This window comes from Melozone crissalis, unplaced genomic scaffold (genome assembly GCF_028551555.1).
Source record: "Melozone crissalis strain CALT ecotype California unplaced genomic scaffold, PUWL_Pcris_2 ptg000061l_1, whole genome shotgun sequence".
NCBI classification, from domain to species: Eukaryota; Metazoa; Chordata; class Aves; order Passeriformes; family Passerellidae; genus Melozone; species Melozone crissalis.
The window spans coordinates 4872448-4893688 of NW_026535839.1; the positions used below are offsets into that span (position 1 = coordinate 4872448).

The window sequence follows — 21241 nt, forward strand, 5'->3', positions numbered from 1 at the left end:
CCCAACTTGATGCCACCCATTTACATCCCTGCAAGAGGATAACTGAGTCATGCAACAACTGACTGACCACTCCATGCCTGTTTAGCATAATTTACAAGCAAAACTGGAATTAACTGCCTCCCCACCCCAGGTTCTGACCTCACCTACAGCAAGATTTCTGCCCTCAAGTTGAAAGCTGTTCCCTTGTGCAGATTGCTCCTGTAGGGAAATCTCTCAATGCCAATTCGGTGAGTGCAAATTTGTTATGAGCTGCCCTGGGTGGCAGCTGGGAGGATGGAAAGTGACCACAGTGGTGGTGGGAAGACAGCTGAGGATGCCCCAGCTCCTGACATGGCAAGAACAACAGTGTCTTTACTGGCCTCAGCCTTCCTGTACAGAAAATTGTTATTTCAGCCCTGAATATGTAAAAGCTCCTCATTCTCTCATTCTCAGCTCAATATAAAAAGGACTGACAAGGCAAACTGTTCTGCACAAAAGCTTCCTATTAGAAGAAAGGTGTAATGGCAGTAAATGTAGCTCTACTGGGAAGAAGAAAGGAATTACACACATCAGCTTTCTAACATCCAGCCTGCTTCTTGGGCAAAGCACAAGGCTGAATCCTTTATCATACCAACAAAGACAAATATCTTTGGTCAATAGGAAACTTCAAATAGAGATGAAATTTGCCTTTCAATCTATACCTGCTGGTGAAGCGAATTGTTCTCCCTTCCAGACAAAGCACTTTTCTGTAAATCCACCTGGTATTTCCACAACTCAGCCATCAGCTGCTCAGGCTGAATTCCCTCCCCTTCACAAGGCTCAAGGCATTGCTGCAAGCCTTCCACCAGCCTCTGTTGATGACATCTCCCTGTAAATAAGTGCTTGATTCAGAAGTGGTGTTCTAACTAGCACAAATATGTAACTAGCAGGAATTCCCTTTCTACTCTACTAGAGAAAGACTATAAAAGGCATTTGATTTCCTCGTTTCCTAGAACAAAGTTCTCTAATGTCTTGTTTTGAAAGATTAATATTTGTTGTCAGAAACAATACCACCCTGTTAAATAACCTGAAACAAAATCAGCACCTACACATGTCTATATGACTTGCACCTACACAAAGTACAAGTACTTCAGGACTCTGCATAAAGAATTAAAACATTTTTTTTCTTATTCTTCAAATGAAGAGGTGCACTTTCCCAAGCATGTCTGCTTGCTAAGAAGTTAACAGAGGCAGGTCACAAATGTTTTCATGTGTTTACCTGCAGCTGCAACGTCAAAAAAAAAGACAAACAACGATGCTCCCATTTCTGACAATTCACCCATGGCCATCTCAGAGGTCACTCTAAAAGGTTTCAGTCTACCTAGAGATTTTCTGTGTTTCAGTGTAAATTAAAGAGAACTTTAGGGAAAATAAAGTACAGAAATCAGACGCACATTCCTGCTGACTTGTTAGATACCAGGCATTAATGAACAAGGTGAGAACGCAGGAAAGCAGAAGACTCTCATGCTTCTCAACTTTGGTATCTTCAGTGGAAAGAATAAACAGCAGAAAATGTCCATACCTGCTGCTACAACATGCAAACTTTGATTTATGTCAGCCCTGCTTTCAGACTCACCACACAAGGAGGAGTTTAACAGCACCAAAGGTGTAAGCAGAGACATCACTGCCGGGAGCTGCATGGAAATGCCACCCCTGCTCTAGGGACACACTCCATGTGCCAGGATGAACAGGGAATGGAGCTGGCATGAGACGTGTACACTTTTTGCAGCATCAAAAACTAAGGCACACACAGGTGGAGATGCAGGGAAATGTCCAAGGTGTTCCCAACCCCAAAAGCTCTCCTGATGATTAACTCTCTACACCTCCAGCTGATGAAAACCCTCTCCTGTATTTCACAGGACACACTGAGCCAGAAAGGTTTAGCCAATAATAACCACAATACTTCTGGAAGTCAAAAAACCTGTAAAAAAGTAGAAACCAGCAGGAGCACTTAGGCAAATGATGTGCACCTGCACCCCTGCATCTGTAGCACAGCAGCTCAGGAATATGGGCTCTGCCTTGGATTTCTCATGAGCACACCACAAACCAGCCTTTGCAGTAATGAAACTTCAATTTTAGCTGGTTAGTCCACACTGGAGAATCATTTCTGAGGACCCTCAGTTGCCTTAATTGCACAAGGATAAAATAATTTTCAGGGACCCTATGTGTGGAAGTGAACTTTTCAGGTTTGAGGTTTTTTTTTTTCCTTTTTTTCTGGTGGGATGGAAACTCAAAGCACTTCAATTAGAAGCAATTACTGGAGATGTAGAGGCTTCTCTGAGGTTAAGCTGCCCTTCATTTTCCCAAGAGAAGCCTTTAATTAAATGCAAATAATCACAAATTTCATATAGCAAATTGCCATAATTTCTTTTTTAGTTACTGGATCTCATTTGGAAAGGAAAGGGGTGGGCAGTAGCACTGGGTGGACACAAAGTAATGAGAACTCAAGAGGTTAAGGCTGAATTACCTGTGTGAATCTATTCCTCTTCTCTAAGTCTGGCTGCAAGCACATCATTTCAGTGCTAACAGGCTGTCCTTCATGCAAGTGCACTGGAGTGCAGTCCCTCAGAAAGAGGCCAAAATACAAATAATTACCTCAGTCCATCTTGCTGCTGGCCACGGCAGCGGAGGCAGGACGGGTTCAGGGCAAGATGCAATTGAAGTGGAAATGGCCAGAACTAAAACTCAAGCTATGATGAATTTGAGTGATATATTCAAGCTCATCTCCACTGCAGAGCTCTGGAAGAACAGGCACAGGAAATGGCAGCACGTATTTTAAATGCTTCTATCAAATGAGGCATGGGAGTGGAGAAGAGGTAACACAGGGATAATATTTCCCCCCTGCAGGAGGGGACAGACAGACTCTGCACAGCACAGGGCTGCAGTCCTGGCCTCAAACCCCTCAGTCATCATAGCAAGAAGGTAAATAAAGTAAATGCACAACTGTGGGAAGAATAGGGCACTTCTCTTTTACTTTTTTTTCAGGTGATGATGAGCTCACCCCACTGAGCAGGCAGGACCCAGCTCCACACAAAGCACAGGAACATTTCTGCTCCTCAGTGTTTCAGACTCTCCTCGGCCATTTAGAGTTCAAAGAGAAAGCCACCACCCTTCCCTTTCCATGGTTATGCTCCAGCAGCAGGGGCTCAGAATGCCAAGAAAGCTTTTCTGAAAATCTGATGGCTTTGCAGTTCCAGGACAAGAGGAAGGAAGGATGGAGGCTACTCCAAGCAGCACCTCAGCCTGAAGGCAGCCATGCAGAACAGCTGCTTCAGAGGAATTGTATTTCTGTTCCAGCACTGGCTGCTAGGTTTTGAAAGCCTGGAAGGCCATTGCTCTCTGCTGTGCAGAGAGTGCAGGAGGGATGTTGGGAGGCTTAGAAAGAAAAAAAAGAGCTCAAGGAACAAGAGAAGCAGCAGCAGCAGCAAACTGACTCTATGGCTCAGCATGGCATGTCGTTTCTGTGTGGATTCCCAAATTAAATCATTTCTGCTCCTGCACTGTGAGAATATGAGGAAGGATCAGGTTGTAAGCTGTTCAGAGGACTCAATGATTATCGACATTTTAGCAGTGAGCTTGTTTTTGTTCTTTTGCACATTTATAATAATACCTTTTACATGTTCTCCAAGAGACAAATCTCTCTCTGCTTCAGAACTGCTAGTCTGAAGATCTTTTGTTGGCACTGAGATGAATGCTAATATGAAATATCTTATTTCTTCAGATGAAAGAGGCTGAGAACAATCTCCTCTGGAGGGAGGTGGCAGGAGGGAGGATCTGGGATCAAGAGTTTATGACTCACCCTGCACAGCCCACCCATGCCCTCCTTGCTGTTCCACCTCACACAGAGCAGCTCCTCCTGGGCTCTTAACCCTTCCCATTGTGATTCCCCCATCACAGCAGGGATCTGGGGCACCAGCAGGCAGGGCCCTCTGCTCATAGGCAGAAATGCCTGGAAATTAAGGGTTGTTCCAAAAAATAAATTATCAACCTCCCATTGCAAACCTCCCAAATCCCTGCCACTCTCCTCCCTTCCCCATCTATTTGTATCCCTCTGTTCTTGGAGACATCTAACAAAGCTGTCATGTATTTTTAATGCAATCAGGTATTTTCCTGCTGGGGATGTACACCAGACCAGTTATTGAGTCTCAGCAGGGCACACACAGCAAGTCTGGAGATGATGGTTTGCCTGCACACGTGCTCTGAGCTGCAGGTGTGAGGAGATGGGCATTGCTGAGATTCCCCCAAATGAGAAGCACTAATAACCAAGGGATGTGTCCTGGAGTATCTGCATGTCAGGGCCAAATTCTCTGGTGTCCAGGAGGAAAACAGCACCAATCAAACATTTCTCTGCTGTGGGGACATTTATAACATCTTTCACTCCTGGTGAGTAGTAAGTACAGAATTTATGCAGCAGCTTCTCCTACAGTAGAGATAGCAATAAATAACACTTCTTTGTTCTGCCTCTGAAAAATGCAGTAACTAAATATGTTTGAGATATTTGTTTCTCCTGGATGCATAGTTCTGTTCAGATGACTTGAGTATGAACAATGGCTCAGAAACATCTGAGAACTGAGAGCAGGAATCCTGTCCATCAAGATGGAAGCACAGTCACATAAACCTCAGCTCCTTGTGAAACCCAACACAAAATATTTGAGGGAAAAAAGGGCCATCTGCCATCCTAATACTCTGTATAACCCAGAATGTCTTGAGCAATTGCCAAAGGAAAAATCCAAAGAGTTACCTAAGTGATTGCAGTGCAGCACATGCAGCCTGAGTTAGTGGCATGAGTAGAACATTTAATATTTTACTATTCCTTCTGCTCCCACAGCATAATCTGTCAGCATATCCAATGCCTGGCAGGTCTCTAAAAACTCAATGGTTCAGCAGGGAGTAGAGACAGAGAGGGAAAAATATGGGGACCTTTCATCATTTTTCGGTAACAAGGATGAAGAAAGCCTTATGTGCTTGTACTGGCTGAGAAAATGTGGTTATTAGGATAATAAAAATGAAATATTATGAGAGACCAATGTTTCAAAGGTGTAACACTAGAAGAAACTGATGCATTTTAACTCAACAAATCACCACTACCTTGATGCCCCGGAGGATGCAGCAATGAAGGGGTCAAACTTTCAATAGCTTCACACAATATCCTGTTTAAACTGACTATATTATTCTAAACTCCAAATGAGTAAAGGCAAAAAGTACTATATGTATCTTTAAAAAAGATAAGTAATCCCTGCTGCTTTTCATGCAGAAACAGAAACCCTCCAGGACTGAAATCTGGATGTCTAAAAAAGAGTAAAAGAAAGCATAGCACACTTTATCCTCAACCTAGAGGAAAGAAATTAGAAGTTGCTGTAAAGAAAACTGGAAATAAAAAGCATTACAGTGAAGAGCTTGATCCACTGATGTCAGTGCCAAGATTCCTGCTAAATTCCAGCCAGGAAGGTTCTCACCCATAGGAACCTCTTCAGTTAATAGTACAATCACTCACAGCACTTCTGGTGTTGTCAGGCCACTGCAAGATTAACATCTTTATATGAGAAGATGCAGTCCATGTGAATGAGGAAAGGAGGGAAATACACAAAGCTCTTGGGTCATGCATGCGGTCTCAGAACAATTACTTGTTCTACAGAAAGAGCAACATGAATTAGGATGGGAAAGTGCACAATTCTGCAATGGGTGTGTGTGTGCAAGGGGGAGAGGGAGAGAAACAGAACTTCACTCTTTCCTTAATAAGGATATAGTAATATTAATTCTAACTCCAGCCAATTTTAGCTGACTGATTACAGCTGCACCAGCAGAAGCTGAAAAGCTGATCAGAGCTCCTTCCCATGTTGGCCTTACCATTGCACCTAAGAGACCCCAGAGAAATCATGAAAAGGGAACATAAACAGAACAGTCATTTTCTTCTAAGCCAATCTCTGATTTAAAAAAAAAGAAATTAGAACAAAGTCTATTCCTTTAAATCATTAATAGAAGAATCCTGCCAGCTAGGGCAATGAGCTTTCCTAACTCTAATCCATCTTTACTGCTGTGTTATTACCCCACTGTTTTCCTGTAATTGAAATGTGGCAGGTAGTTTACACACAAGAGGGAGTAATTGTATTGGAAATAACTGTTCATAACCAAATTTTAAAAGCTCATTTTTCCTAGCAACTTTTAATAAAGAAAGCAAGATAATCATGATATTTAGCATTTGTGCCATCCACAGCAGCATTTTGTCTCTCTAAATTGCCAACATTTCATTCAACTTTGCTAAACCAGACCCCTTCAGCTATGAATGCAGCCTGAGGCAAAAAATGGGGGAAAAAACTGAACAATTGAAGTAATTTGTTCCTGTTCAATTAAAATAATAAAATATGGCTGAACTTCATGCTAAGGGATGAAAACCTCAGCAGCACATGCAGGCACAGAATTATTTAGGTCAGAAAAGACCTCTAAGATCATTGAGTCCAACCACTAACCCAGTACTGCCAATTCCACCCTAAACCCTGTCCCAAACCAGCACAGCTGCACATCTGTAAACATCTCCAGGGATGGGGCTCTCCCAGTCTGGAGGAACATGCAAAGTGTGGCTCCTGAATACCAAGCTGCAGAATATTTTATTTACAAAACTAATCTGAAGCCTTTACTTTAGATGATTCTTAGAAGACAGCTCTCCAGAAATTTCAAGACTTGCAGGCTGATTGGGGAAAAATATTATTATTTTCTATTTATTACAGTTCAAAGTCCAGTAGAGCCTGCCAGTATATGACTACATATGCAAACAGCTCCTACTACCAAAAAATACAATCCATAACAAGCAATAGGAAGACTGGGAAAATCAAAGGAAAAGTAAAGGTCCTCTATGGTTTGATGGGCAGACAAGTAGGTGGGTGTGTGACATTCAAATGCAGCCACAACAGGACACAGTCCCCATCTCTCCTGTTTAAAGCTCTGCCTGCTGCCTAACAGGCTATAAAGGGGTACTAATGGAGACTGCTTCAGACTCCTAGCACCATTTAAAATACCAGCCATTGTGTGCTACCCTTGTGCAAAGAGGTCAGTGCACTGTCATTGCCCATTATCTGAGCTTTCTAACTTTGGACTGCTTAAAATAAGGATATTGGTTTACTGTGTCTATGTAAGTACATCTTTTCTTGTAATATCCAGAAACTAATACATCAGGAAGCATTTTAAAAAATGCTTTAAGCTCACTAGCAATAGGTGAAATAGAGACCCCCAGCACATCACTGGTGTGCAGCATAAAATATATGCACAGTCACAGGCAATGGTGCTGCTAGAGCTGCATCATGGGCTGCTAATGCAGGTGGACCAGAAAGAGGAGGTTGTTAAGAGCTCTCATTCCAGCTTCATAATTAAGTTGGGACTCACAAACTCATGCAGGGGCTGTGCCCACCTCAGCCAAGCTCTGGGCAGCTCGAGGTTGAGCCTGCATCAGCTGGAGGTTTAGAGCAGCACAGCTGGAGGTTTAGAGCAGCACAGCTGGAGGTTTAGACTGCCACAGCTGGACATTATCATCACCACAGCTGGGGGCTGAGCCCACCACAGCAGGTTTCCCTCCCCAGCTGCAGGTGGGCCCTGTACCACATTGGTGTGACTGCAGGATGCAGCTGTGGCCGTGTGGGACCCGCACACTGAGTGTTCAGTCACACACACAACCCACAGGCACTAACAGCCCTTCCCCAAGCCCAGAATGTGCAAACCACAGACCTAATACCAGCCTTGTCCAAGATCTGAATGAAGCAGGGCACTCTCTAAGTACCACTGGAAAGTTGAGTGCTGCATGGTGGTTTTTACCTCCATTAGGTTAGGCCACCTTCAGGGTACATTTGGGTTTCAACCACATTGGTGGCTTTGGTCCAGATTCATTCTGTGGTGTGGCTTAAAAATCCAAGCAAGGTTTAGAGGCAGCAGCCTGGCCAGAGCTCCCTGCAGCCCCAGAGCAGCTCAGCCCTGATGTGAATGAGCACAGCAAATGGACCTGGCCATGGGACAGGCAGGTGACATTTGAGGTCCCCTCTAGGCCTGTTTTTTACACAGCCTGTGCTGGATAAAGGCATTTAAAACAAATAGAGTATCAAACAGTACATGAGAAATGAATGATTGTGCCAGAGGACAGAGCAGACAGTGACCAGCTGTCCCCACACAGGTGTGACACTGCTTTGACAGCCCTGTGTAAGAGGCAACAGCCCACATATACATTTGTTTAACCCTTGAACATTAAAATAAAAGCAAAACCTAGAATTAGTTAGTGATGCTTGCTTGCTAACATCCACTGATTGGAAGTTTATGGCTTGGTTTCACAGGAGTTGTCTCCAGGAGCACAAGCCAGGAGGCCAGGGCTGGACAAGGAATTGGAGTGGATGGATACTGCCACAGCAAGCATGAGGAGGTGTTTTGGTATCCTGAGATTGTCTTGTTTCATCTCTTTCCCCCTTCTCCACTCCCCACTATCAGCATTTAAAACACCCCTGAGTTTTCCTGAGCAGGTTTGCTGTGCTCATTAAAATACTGTGAGCACTTATTGGCTATAATGAGCATCATTAAATTCTGGTAAGAGCCAGGACTGTTCTGTGGAGTTGAACAGACTCGGGTTCTGGAAGGAGAGCTCAGGGGTAGGAAGATGCTAGAAATATTCCATTTTCCAGAAGAACAGAAACACAAACCTTCCTCTTCTTTCTGCTCTGCAAGTACTGGGGTAACTCAGACCTGTCAAGCAGCAGCTATTGCTCACTGACTACTCAGATCATTCCCCTGCCCCAGAAGGACTCTCAGCTCCCCATGTCAGAACAGGAACAAATGAAAGATTTTTCCATATTTGCATCTGCTCATTTGATAATTTTCCTACGTTTGTTATTTAGAGATAAAAGTCTGCCTCTAAAAACTCACTTAGCCAAGTGTTTTTCCCAGCCTCAGGGAATGGTGCAGGAGGGATTGCAGAGCAGGATCCAAAGCAGCTGTTGAGGCTGCAGGAGCAGCAGGAGACCAGGAGATGAATGGGCGCACACTGGGGCAAGACTCACATTTTACATGCCCAGTTCTTGTATTTATTTCCAGCTGGCGGTGCCAGAAACACTCACCCTGAGTAGTGTGGCCATGCCTACAACCATAAAGCTGCTCCCACTGCAGGACTCAGCAGCACCACCTGTGTTTTTATCACCAAATGCTGTTCATCATCCACTAGCATTAGTAGATATGAATTAACTAAGCCATACACAAATATGCTTTACTCTGGAATAATCCCCAGTAATCCGAGGGCAAGTAAGGAAACAGAATCAGACAAGAAATTGAAGATCAGTGCACAGCTCTAAAAACCAGTCTGTATCCTATGGAGGGGACAGAGCTGCTGGAAATGGGAGGTTTCTGCACACATCTCTAGATGTGGCACTTGAGCACCTGGCCTGCAAAATGCAGTGCATCATGAGAGGGCAGAGGTGGAGAAAGAGCACAGATGTTCACCTGACTTCCCAAGCAACCTGTAGAGAATGACTGACCACCACCATCAGCAAAAATGCATGGGACTGAAGTTATGTTATTAAAAAGAAATAAAGCTGTATCCCTGAAAAGTGATAAATTGAAATCCTTTTGTTTTGTTCTCAGGTTGATACCCACAGCCTTGCCTGCATGTTGAATGATCAACTTCACCACCACCTCAGAAATATCTATTGCTCACCTCCATTAATCTAAAGAATATGAAATGGGTATCAAAACAGCATCAATTTCACAAGATTAAACAACTGCTCTGGTTAAGCATTAATTGCTCCACTTTGGCCACTCTTTGCCTGCTCACAGGAGCTTTTTGTGGATTACTGCTTTATAATTGCCTGCTTCCTATGCACACAGGCACTGCAATCTTCTGCACACCTTGACAGCAACCTGGTTAGAGAAAATGAACACTGCACATTCCCCTGACACAGCATTTTATCTGCTGGGTACAGGAAGCCAGAGGTTGTTTATTCAACTTCTCATGGCCCATTAATGACATAATTCTGGCCACAGCTGTTCGGGACTGCACAAGACCAAAGCAGAGGAAGAAATGCCAAAAAAACTTGAAACATTCTGCTCATATCAGAGCCTGGCTGGGAAGATCCTTGAAAGTTGTCTAGGGAAGTGTAGCTTTACAGCTCCCTCGGGAAGTAGAACCAGGATTAAAGCTTCAGACTTGGTTTCTCCTGAAGATTCAAACAATCTTAAAATGGATAATCTCATCTGAACAAGGTGGCAATGACTACTTTGCAGAAGAGGTGACTGATAACTTCATTTTCACTCTGCCTGGCCAAATTATCTAGTGAAAAACAAGGATATGCCATACATAAAGGCTCACAAGCCCTGGAAGGGGAAAGCTAACCCTGGCCAGGGAGTCTGAGCAGCAAGGGGGAGCTGCTCCAGGACTGATGTGCACCAAGCACAGCAATACAAGGATAAGGACATGCTCCACCTAAGTACCACAGCCAGGGAGATACCCTGTAAATTCTATTTCATTTCATGATGCTTTGAAAACTAAATCAACATGAATTTTCCCAAAGAAAAAAAGCAAATCAAGATTCTTGTCTTGCTGGTCACATGGAAAAGCAGAAGAAGTGTAAGAGAAAAGCTCAAACACATTCCACATCCAAGTCCAAAATAACTGGTTTTGCTAATTTTAAAACACTTTATAATTGAAAATTGAGGATGGGTGGTGCATATTGTTTACATAAATACATGTATATATACATATACAGCAGATAAGAGGAACACGATTTGCAGTGCTGAGCTGATTCCTCAGCTTGGCAATATCCAGCAGAAAGAGAGGATCATAGTGTAAATTTGTTCCTCTCTGTGAAAGGACTGTCCATGGCAATGAAACACCCATTATTGAAGCTGTATCTGAAGCCATGCTCAGCAGAAAGACCAGCACCCTCCCTCATCTTCCCCAGACCTTCCAGGTAACCCCTACTTACAATTGTGAAGTTCATAACCTTCAGAATCCAGATGGTCATAGCAAGGTTCACCAGGATTAAAATCATTAGGAGCAGCACAAAGAAATAGAGGCACCTCTTCCTCCAGCCATAAATCCCCACTTTGTATACCTGGGGTCCTTCCGAGGTCTGCATGGTGCTCCGGTGCGGGTACTGTTCCTGAGGCATCTGAAATGAGCACAAAGAGACAACCATGGGTATTCAGGGCCAGGAAAGCCAGAGATAAAAACTGCTCCTGTCTGTGCCTCTTGGAGGGTTTGGGGTTTTCTCAGAGTTTACCAGCTGGGCAGCAGCTCTTTGGATACCTTGGTTATTCTCCCTTCTGCCTGGTGTGCGCAGTAACAGACCAGGAGAGAATCTGATGTGTTAAATGTGTGTGAATGTTCTTATAAATACACGTAAGCACTCTGGCTGAAGGTATCCTATGGAAATTACTCTGGAGTGACTCTGCTCACAGCCCAAGGTTTTGCAAGGCAGGCACTCCAGGGCCTCCAAGGATCCTGAGGGGAAAATTCTGCATGCGTTTGGTAAAAGCAGTTGAGTTCAGCAGTTTGTTTGGAAGATGCAATATGACTTCTCAGAGGTTTAGTTTAAGAAAAAATAAAATATCATCTCAAGCAAAATCATTCCTTCCAACCAAAGACAAAAAAGGCAAAGGGGAAATGTTTGCCTTTCCTCTTCCTACACACCAATCTTGCCTAAAAAAGTGAAGCTGAAGCAAGGTTCTCCAGCTGCCACATCCTTAACAATTATCACAAATATCTGTGCTGGGAGAAGGGGAAAGGGGAGGGAAGGAAAAGGAAAAGGAAAAGGAAAAGGAAAAGGAAAAGGAAAAGGAATTCATGTTCTCACCCTCCATTTTCAGGCTGAGGAAAGCCACTTTCTCAGACTTCCCCAGGGATCATTTCTTACATTTTCAGCTTATTTTGATGCACAGACTGAGGAGATCATCTCTAGTAACACAGAGTTTGCTGAGTGTTTTAAATTTTAGACTCCAGACAGATAGGAAGCCACCAAGCAGGCTCTTGCACTGTGGATTCAACACCACGAGTGTCTTCCTCAGGGCTGCTGGCACTGATGTTTGTATGCAGGGAATTACAAAATTCACATCCCAGGAGGGAGCAGTGTGAGTTCCCCTGTGGGAGAGTGATGTGCATGTCTGGAGTGAGGCAGTTTTAGGAATGAGATGCTGCTCAGGGAGGGGAGCTGGGACACCAACACACACACACAGAGGCTGGAGCAAAGCAGATCTTTTTACACTGCCACAACCACGCCAACCCGAACAAACTTGAACAATAATAAATCACAGAGTTTCCTCTACCTGGGGGAAATTATAACTGCAACTACTGTACAGTCAAGGATTTTATTGCCTAATATTTTAACAGGGTATCCTGGAGAACACATATTAAATGCAGCCTCTCCCTTGGAGAAAAATGAATAAATTGCATTGCTAACCCTCTCAAACCATGGAAGAGGTTTGACCAAGGAGAAACAATATGAAATACCCAGCTAAAAATACCCCTTTATTGCAAAACTTGTTTATTCACTGTATCTCTGCTTTTTTTTCTTTACTTGCAGTTTCTAGGATGGAGAAAATAGCATATCCAGCTGGGGCAAAACTTTACAAACATCAAAAGAATTTATAGCAACAGAACACAACCACAAAGAGCAACTTGCATCCATACAGCAGCCTGGTTTTGAGAATTTCTCTAGTTTTGATAAAATATTTAACTCACAGCTGCCCTAACATAGACCAACTAAAGCACTCCAACATGTGTGATGAGCAAGACTTAGCAATACAGCATAAATTCATCACAAGAAAATAGCATGGCAATTGTAGATATCATGTTCTTTCTATACAAACTCTCACACGGCCACACTTTAGCAATATTTGGTTTCTAGCTAGTGTTCCCCCCCAAACTGTAAATATTACCAAAAAATTGCTCATGTCTGTAGTTCTTCAGGGAGAGATGACAGGATGATGGACAGAGAGTGCTGAGGTGTGTTAAACAAATGAGCAGAATAAGAAAGTCTGCAAGGCTACCACCTATGGAACCACTATATCCACTATCAATAATCTGTACTGTATGCTAGTCATAATTTAAATTTTGGCAATTTTTCCTGACTCAAACATTGAAAAGAATTAAGGCACCAGACAAAAAATTACTGCTTTGAAAGAATATCCAGTGGCTGCACTTGCTGGTGACACCTCCCTCCTTTCAATTACTGAACTAAGAGAAAAGGCTGCTGCTGCTGCTTAATAGGATTTTTCATTTCTTCTTCAGGAAAATATTAGGAACCACCACTTAATTCTGTAACAGCGGACAAAAGATAATACTGAAACAAATACAGAAACTGGAAAAGAAGCATGCCTTCCAAAGGTCAAACTTTAAAGTGAGAGGCCTTAAAGACACATGTGCACAGCACTGGATCACCACCACTGCATGAACAATACCACCTACAACAGAAAAAAATGCAGCAGCCAAATCTTTGTAATCTAGCCACAGACAATGTGACTTTGACAACAAAAATACAGCCTGGAATGTGGGTATTTCACCAAGGAGTTCTTGGTTATGCACAAAAAAATAAAAAAAGGAGTAAGTTTTTGCACTAAAGCTGTACACTGAGTCCTTATATACACCAACACTGCAAACAGGGCCTGAGACAAAATCCAGTCCACTTAGAAAAGCTATACATCCTTTTGCTTTAGCATACCTTAGAGATATGGCCCATGACAAGAAAGATTTATTAGTTTTTTTAAGGCGACTGGAAGAGCCCTGTCACCCCACCTGCTGATCTGCACAGGCTGCTTCTGCAAAGCTTCAGCACCTTCCTTCAGCAGAGCTAAACCAGAAAGCAGAACTGGCTCTGAGCTCACGAAATTCACACCAGACCTCACCAGGTAGGACAGATCTTAGCTCCATGTTTCCCTCCTTCCCCCAAGTTCTTCTTGGCAGCAAGCTCCTCACTCAGGTTGTGCAACCCACGTTACCAATTCCTCAGGCAGAAAAGTGTTTACATGCACAGGGATGAATTAACACCTTTCCCACACAAACACTGGCACTGTAACATTCCTGGCCACTCTGCCTTTGCAGGCTCAGGGAGGGCCATGAGCAGGGTGAGGTTTTACATAAGGAATCAATAACGTTTCTCTGCCGTGGGGGTTTCTTTGATCAGCACTTGAAGGATGTATGTTCAATAACAGAACAATTTCAAGCTGCAATAGGATGCAGTCTGGGAAGGCAGCTTCTGTCTTATGGGCCCTATTGAAATTTGCTGCTGGAAGTGTCCTGGAGCTCATGGATCAGCTCATTGCTGCAGGAATGGCCCTGAGCCTTGCACAGCCAACACAGCATCTCCCCTGCCAGCCTGGCTGCCTATAAGTGAGGTGTAACAGCCTCATCAGAAAAACCAGCAGCATCTGACCCCAGGCTGACCCGGAACACGGTGATGGGAACACATTTCCAGAGATGAGAGAGGGGCTCAAATTCCCTCAGGTCTTGGACCTACATCTCCCACACATGCCCTCTCTTTGTGTCCATATCACCAACATCCTCTTCTTTTTCTCTTTGTTTTCTGAAACAAAACCCTTTTCTTTTGGGTTGAAATGAGGGGGGAAAAAAGCCCTAAAAAACCTTCAGAGGTGCTCTCTGCCATATCACTGGAAGGCATTGTACTTGTATTCACTAGCTGTAAATGCTCTGCAGATTCATCCTCTTTAATTTCTCTGGCTTTTAAGTGCACAGTATCCACCAGGTTCAAAAGAACAGACATTTCTGGAGTGTGACTGAGAACAAAATCTGGTGTGAAGAAGAGTGTTTTGAGCCATCTATCAACAAGACATTCTCCATCTCCGCTCCCCATAAAAGTCTCTCAAGTTTGACACTCCCAGGTCCATTAATCCAGCAGCAGCAAGACCCAAAAACTGATTTATGGCCATTCACATGGGTCAGAGACCCACAGCCTGGGTCTCCATAAAAAGAATCAGGCTCTGGAAAATGACTTCTCACTTGTAGCATGGCCAGCAAGGGCTGAGTATTGGGGAACAGGCCATGGGATGAAATACTTGCTGGGATAGTTAAATCTCATAGCACTTTCTCCAGGACCATCTAAGCCATCAAACTGGCCTCTGTTACTGGTGTGCCCAAAGCTTAAATCTTTGCTCTCTGTTTGTCCATGTACTTCTGCCAACAGTGCCTATCCCTCCATATGAGGAGCAGCTCTTCCCTGAGTTGGGACCACCATCACCACTCAATGCCCATTTCTCACTGATGATACATGGCCAGAAAGACAAGAATTAAAAGAAAACATCCTAAGGAATGTTCTTTTCTTTTATGAGCAGTCTCTTTCAGTGGGATACACCACATGCAGAGTTAGTCAAACATCTGGCCTGATTCTGGCAAACATAAGCATATCAGCAAGCTTTTTTTGATCTGTACTCCATCAGGGCACACTCTGCCCATGGAAAACACCTTTCTTTCCTCTTGCATCTTGTGGAAAATGGGCTCAGCACAGGCAGCTGGGGAGACCTTGGGGATTCATATTCTGGGAAAGCATCTCATTCAGACCCCTCAGGCTGCTCCCCACCTCTAACACCTTGAAAGCTCTTGTAATTTCCCCAGTTGTTTGGGCTGGCAGCACTTCCACAACAAATGAGCTTGAGGATAAGTGCACTGCAAGAACCTCAGTTTATAAACCAATATCTTGGAGCAGATGGACTCAACCAAAAGCTGAACAATGGGACTGTCCTGTCCCTTCTCTGCATTCAAAGAGCACTCACAGAAAAACTCTAAACCTATTAGAATTTGCCAGAACAAACCAAAGTAACAGGCAGCTCCATCTCTGAATTGTATTTCCTAAGCCAAAAGTGGTATTTTATTATGCTGCAAGAATCTGTGAGCAACGTGATGTCACTATTGCTTCTCTTCTCTGAGAAGGACAGAAACATGTCTGCTTTTTTATTTATGACAGCCTTTTTTAATTTTACACTTTTTCCTTGATAGTCAGCTTGTCTCAATACTTTCTTTCAAAATTAAGAAGAAAATGGAAAGCTAGCAAGGAAGAAAGAGTCTCTGCAGTGAGTCCTTTTATGTATCAAGCTAGTCAACAGAGAATGTCTTTCACAAAATGCCCCACAATTTGTGGTAAAAAATTCACACTGCATGCAAACACCACACCAGCTCTGCTGTATTCACACCCTGATTCCTTTGCAGCACTCAGATGATGTGAAGCACTCACAGCCCCTGTCCATGGGTGCCAAGTTTAGAAAAGCTCTTTCCCACCAGAGTGCCTCAAAGCAGGACGCACAAACATGAGAACTGCACCAAAATAGCCAGCAGCAGGTGTGACTGCAGGAGGCTGTGGGAACAGCAAGAGGGATCTCATCAACTGAGCTCCAATCAGAAAGCAAGCCACAGGAGGTGACACTTTGCAGACTCCTGCCCCAACACACTCTCACCCCACAGCACCAAGAAAAGAGATATGGCTTGTAGGAATGTGCAAAGCAGGATCATAATATGAATTTATACGGCTGGAACCCAACCAGCACAGCACAAATTGAGAGCTGTGGGCTTGAGCATGTGCCAGGATCCAGAGTGCAGTCTCTGCAGCGTTCCTGCTCACACAAGTTAAAACTTGTTCTGCTGCATCTTCCATCTTCCCTCCACATGATGTGCCTTCTGTGCCATTCCATTTGTTCTTCTGCACTGACTCACTCTCTTTCTGGTTTGCTGCTGGGAAGGACCAGGAGCAGGCATACACATATTGGGGTGTGCTAATGGCTCTCCTATCTGTCTGCTTCCAAAATCAGAGGGTTTCTGCACTTCTGCCCACACACGCATACATTCTTCAGTCCTCCTGGATTCAAAGCTTGAATGCTTGACCCAGGTGGAGCTGCACAAAGGGCACTGAGGAGGCTCAGGAGGAGCTGCCAAAGGTGGGGAGGAAACACCAGCTCCCATGGCCCTGGCTGCTGCTGGCTAAGATGGACACATTCCAGCCTCTGCACATCTCTGGCTCTTCAAAGCTGACAATCACATTTGGGAGGTGGCATGCTACATGATCAGAGGCAGGAACTTGAATGTTATTTAGTTTTTTTAACAATAAGCTTATAGCTAGCAGTGAAGAAGATAATAGGCTGACTGCTTGCCTAGACAAACAGCTGCTGAGAAAAGCAATAGAGATCCAAGTCTGCAGGGTAAGATGGCAGCCTGTGAAGGCTCAAGAAGTTCCAGGTCATGTAAGACCTTCCTTTAACACAGCATTTTCACTGCAGGTGTATTTTATGCAAAGCAAATTTTGAGCTTATCAAGCTTCTTTATTTCCCCCATATGCCTCCCCCTTTCACAGCTCATCTCTGTCCTTCCTCTCATTCCCTTTGCCCCTCATCAGCCTCCAGAAGCCAGAGTACATCAATGTCTCCTGTAGGATACCCTTCCTGCACTCCAAACCCAGACAGTTTTAATTTCGCTCCAACAAACTCAACACACTTCAGCAGAATTACTGGGAGAAAGCTCTGGTCCTGCCACATTCTGGATCTGTTGCCCCTTGTCCCTGAATTTTTGGGGTGCCAAAATGAGTGACTGCTTGAGCCCTGCTGGATGCAGGCAAAGCAAACCTGTGTCTGCTCCCTTGAACCAGGCAGAGATTCTTCGCACCGTCCCATTGGATACCCTTAATTCATTCCTTGTTGAAAGGAAATAAAAAACAACACCACCACCATAAAACACAGCTAAAAAAGCATTTTCAACACATCAAACAACACTACTCTGAAAACCCAAGGCAGAGGCAAGGAAGTTTGTGAGGCGAGGCAGATTCCTCCTGACACCTCCATCCCTTGACGAACGCGCGCTCCCGAATCCCGAGCCCAAGCCTGCCATATAAGGTGCTGATATCTCTGCAAAGGCAAGACAAGCTTTAATGCTGCAACTAAAAGGATGAGAGAACACTGCCTAAATCTGGCAGGTCCCTAAAGAGGGAGTGAGCTTTTCATCATAAATGTTTCTTCAGTTATTTGGGGAAAGAAACGCAAATCGGAAGAGAAGTTGCAGATACAACAGCCCCTAAATTAATGTTTTCCCTCCTAATCTTCTCTACGTGGCTTCTGGCCGTGCTGTCTGTTGCAGTTTGCTCATGCTTTATAAGACACAGGAAAAAAAATATGCAGACAAATCACAAGGCAGTGATTATTACTGAGTTGCTGCCTCTCTTCATAAGCTCGCTGTACCAGGAATTGGCAAACAACCCCCAGACAAACATGCTTTCAACTCATTAAACAACTACAATACAATGCACTTATAAACGTTTTTACTGTAACTGAGTCGCATTTTTCATCCAAATATCTGACTGGCACATGGTCCAGAGCCAACCTTTCAGCAGCTCCAGGTTATACACACACTTACTCCCCAAAATGAAAAAGTTGGGGAATATTTGGGTGCAGCATTCCCTTAGGCAGAGACGCGGCGCGGGCGTCGCTTTGCCTGCAGCTTTACTATCGGCACAAATTTAGGCAGAAACCACCACCCAGCCTCAGACTGCTCCCAACCCTTCACAAATATGCCACAACTCCCCATTCTTGACTCTTTTTTCTGCTCTAAGCAGCAGTGTGAAAGCAAGGAGCCCCTTTGCAGAGGCACAAAAGGAGGCGAATCCACGCGGCGCTGGGACGGAGCAGGGCAGCTCTTACCTCTCCCTTGGGATGGATGAACGCCCGGAGGGTGCAGGAGCCTGGGGAAGATGCAGCTCAGCCTTCAGAGCAGCACGAGGCCTGGCCTGTGCTCATGAGCTGCCCCTGTCAGATTTTCCAACAGCAGAACTGCAGCCAAGTCCCTGCCCATGCCTGAAGAATTTCCTGAACAGCATTCCCGTTCTTTTTCTAACTGCTTTGAAACCACACTGTCTGTACTTCAATAAGGCTTTGTCAGGCCAAGTTACAGCTACTGGGCTGGCTCCAGCAAGCAATTGAAAACACATGTGTTTTGCATTAAAAGCCCCCTTCTCCCTGCACACATTCAGACACAGACGCCCCCGTCTGCACCCAGCCCCGGAGCCTGCCTGCCCTGCCATTGCGGTTAAAAGCAATAAAGGGATTATGTTGGTGGAGATTTTCTTTGGGAGAAGGAAAAATGGGGTGGGAGGGATCCCATTCCCACTGATAACACCTCACGCTGCCTCCTGTGCTTTGCTGGTGCCATGGGCACCCAGGTGAACAGCCAGCTTTGCCAAATCCCAGCAAGCAAGGAAGCGCAGGGGATAAAATTTCAGTTCACCACTACTCTCCCCTTACCTTTGCCTCTGTCTCTTCTAAAATTATGAGAAAAGAAAGCATATTTTTAGCACCTCTAGACTGAGTTCAGCACATCAGAACTGTATCCTAATCTTGACACATACTCCTGTATCTGCTTATACTAAAAATAATACAACTATTTTTGAGTACTTTCATCCCTCTCTGCTTTCCAGCTGTCCTAACCTTTATAACCCAAAGTATTTTAAGCACCTTGCATCTCTTTTTAAAGAGCATTAACACCGCTCTGGCATTGGCTTAAGGAAAAGAAATAGAAGATATAATGTTATACCTTGAATCAGAATGGGTCCCAGTTCTTAATATCTGTAATCATTTCCAGGCAGCACCACGGGTCAGGGCAGCAAGCTGGGGATGCCCTGTGCCTGGCATGTGCCTGGCAGGCAGAGCTGGAGTAGATGTGGAAGCACACATGGATGTCCCCCTTATTCTACCACGGCTAAGTCCCACCAAAGATGAAACACAGCAGCAGAGTTGTCAAGGTAACAATATAGAAAAGAGACAGTTTAAAGAGAGAGAGAGAGATTTTCCCCTCCTAATGCTCCTTTTCAAACCGTGCACTCCACTTCTTTGGGGTTACTCTGTTCTGTGGTTTGCAGAGGTGTGGTGGGCAGGTGAAGTGTTTACAAGGGATAAAGGCAGTGGAGATTAGAAGTAAAGAGAGCTCTGATCCAGCACTGTCTGAAGGCAGAGGAAACCTGCTGCCTTCCACGAGCTGTGGATTCAGTCCATGGCAAGGACTCATTCACCCACAGGAATGTGAGATCTGCCTTTCACCCATCAGCAGTGAGATTTTACAAAACCCACGTGGGATGGAAAGCCTGCAGTTCATCCACCCAAGCTGCTGTGAGAGCTGCTGTGGCCACACCATGCCTGGCTCTTGCCTGCACTCTGCCCTGCTGCCAAAAGGCTGTTTCCTTCATCCTGCACAGTGCCACACAGGGGCCAGCAGCACTGCCCTCATGCACAGGCCAGATGTGGGCAGCCTGGACTGAAAATCAGTGGGGATGGATCCAGGTCAGTGGGGATGGATCCAGACTAGGATGCTGTTCTGCAGAAGACAGGATGAAACAACAGAGTCATCTTGCCTCAGTTTGCAAGACTTACAAACAAAAGGCGAGCACACACACAACCACTGGTGGTGGTGGCATTTCACATCTATTTGCACAGCTTGTGAGGAGTCAGCTTGTGCCAGAGCAGACATCTGGATCACAGATCACAAGAACTGTCTGTGCAGTTCAGAGTCTCCCCAACAAACTACCACAGCCATGGCAATACTCTTTGGGTTGGCAACCAGCAACAGCTGAAACCAAAGGCGCCTGTACCAAAGTCTCTGGGTATAAATAAGCTGAAACAGAAAAATGGGAACTGCAGATTCACATAATTAGATTTTCAGTTGTACAAGACAATCGGGCATCTGCAGAGCTGTTTGCAAGATGATAGCAGCCCGTGCCTTCTGTCTCAAATTTCCCTGTGGTCTTTATTCAGCAAAGCAGCTCTGGATGGGGCAGGCAGTAACTTCAGTGGCTCACTGTGTGTTTTGAGTTAAGCACATGCTTTAGTGCTTTGTGGTCCAGGACTTCTTATGGCAGCCTGGCTCTGGCAGGATCATTAGTCCAATCATTTAAAACATGGCAGTACAGCACTTTGAGATTACTCACTTCTTTACATAAATACAGTAAATCAGTGGGTTTCAAATTTTTCTTGCTGCGCAGACCCCTAAATACTTGACAGAGGTGGCGCACAGCCCTGTAATCATTTCACAGAGAGAGATTCCTCCACACCTTACAAAACCCCCTCTTAACTTGTCATTTTTCCCTGGGGATAGTCCCCAGGCCTCCCATACATCCGTGGCCCACAGGCTGGAAACTGCTGCTGGAGATAACTTAATCCCCTATTAAAAATCTAAATGATCTCTGTTTATGTGATGTACTTTCTATCTTCAGAATATTTATGCGAG

General features: G+C 44.6%; 1 protein-coding gene across 3 annotated transcripts in view; it reads right to left on the bottom strand.

The window, feature by feature from the left end:
• SGCD (sarcoglycan delta) overlaps positions 1 to 21241 on the bottom strand; it is a 300479-nt gene that overhangs the window by 104456 nt on the left and 174782 nt on the right. For 2 of the 3 annotated variants that reach the window (XM_054287886.1, XM_054287885.1), the window contains exon 3: positions 10965 to 11150. In XM_054287886.1, coding sequence (XP_054143861.1) covers positions 10965 to 11150 — 186 coding nt within the window. Of the gene's footprint in view, positions 1 to 10964; positions 11151 to 18666; positions 18748 to 21241 lie in introns of those variants that run through there. The other variant, XM_054287887.1, reaches the window with a different exon arrangement.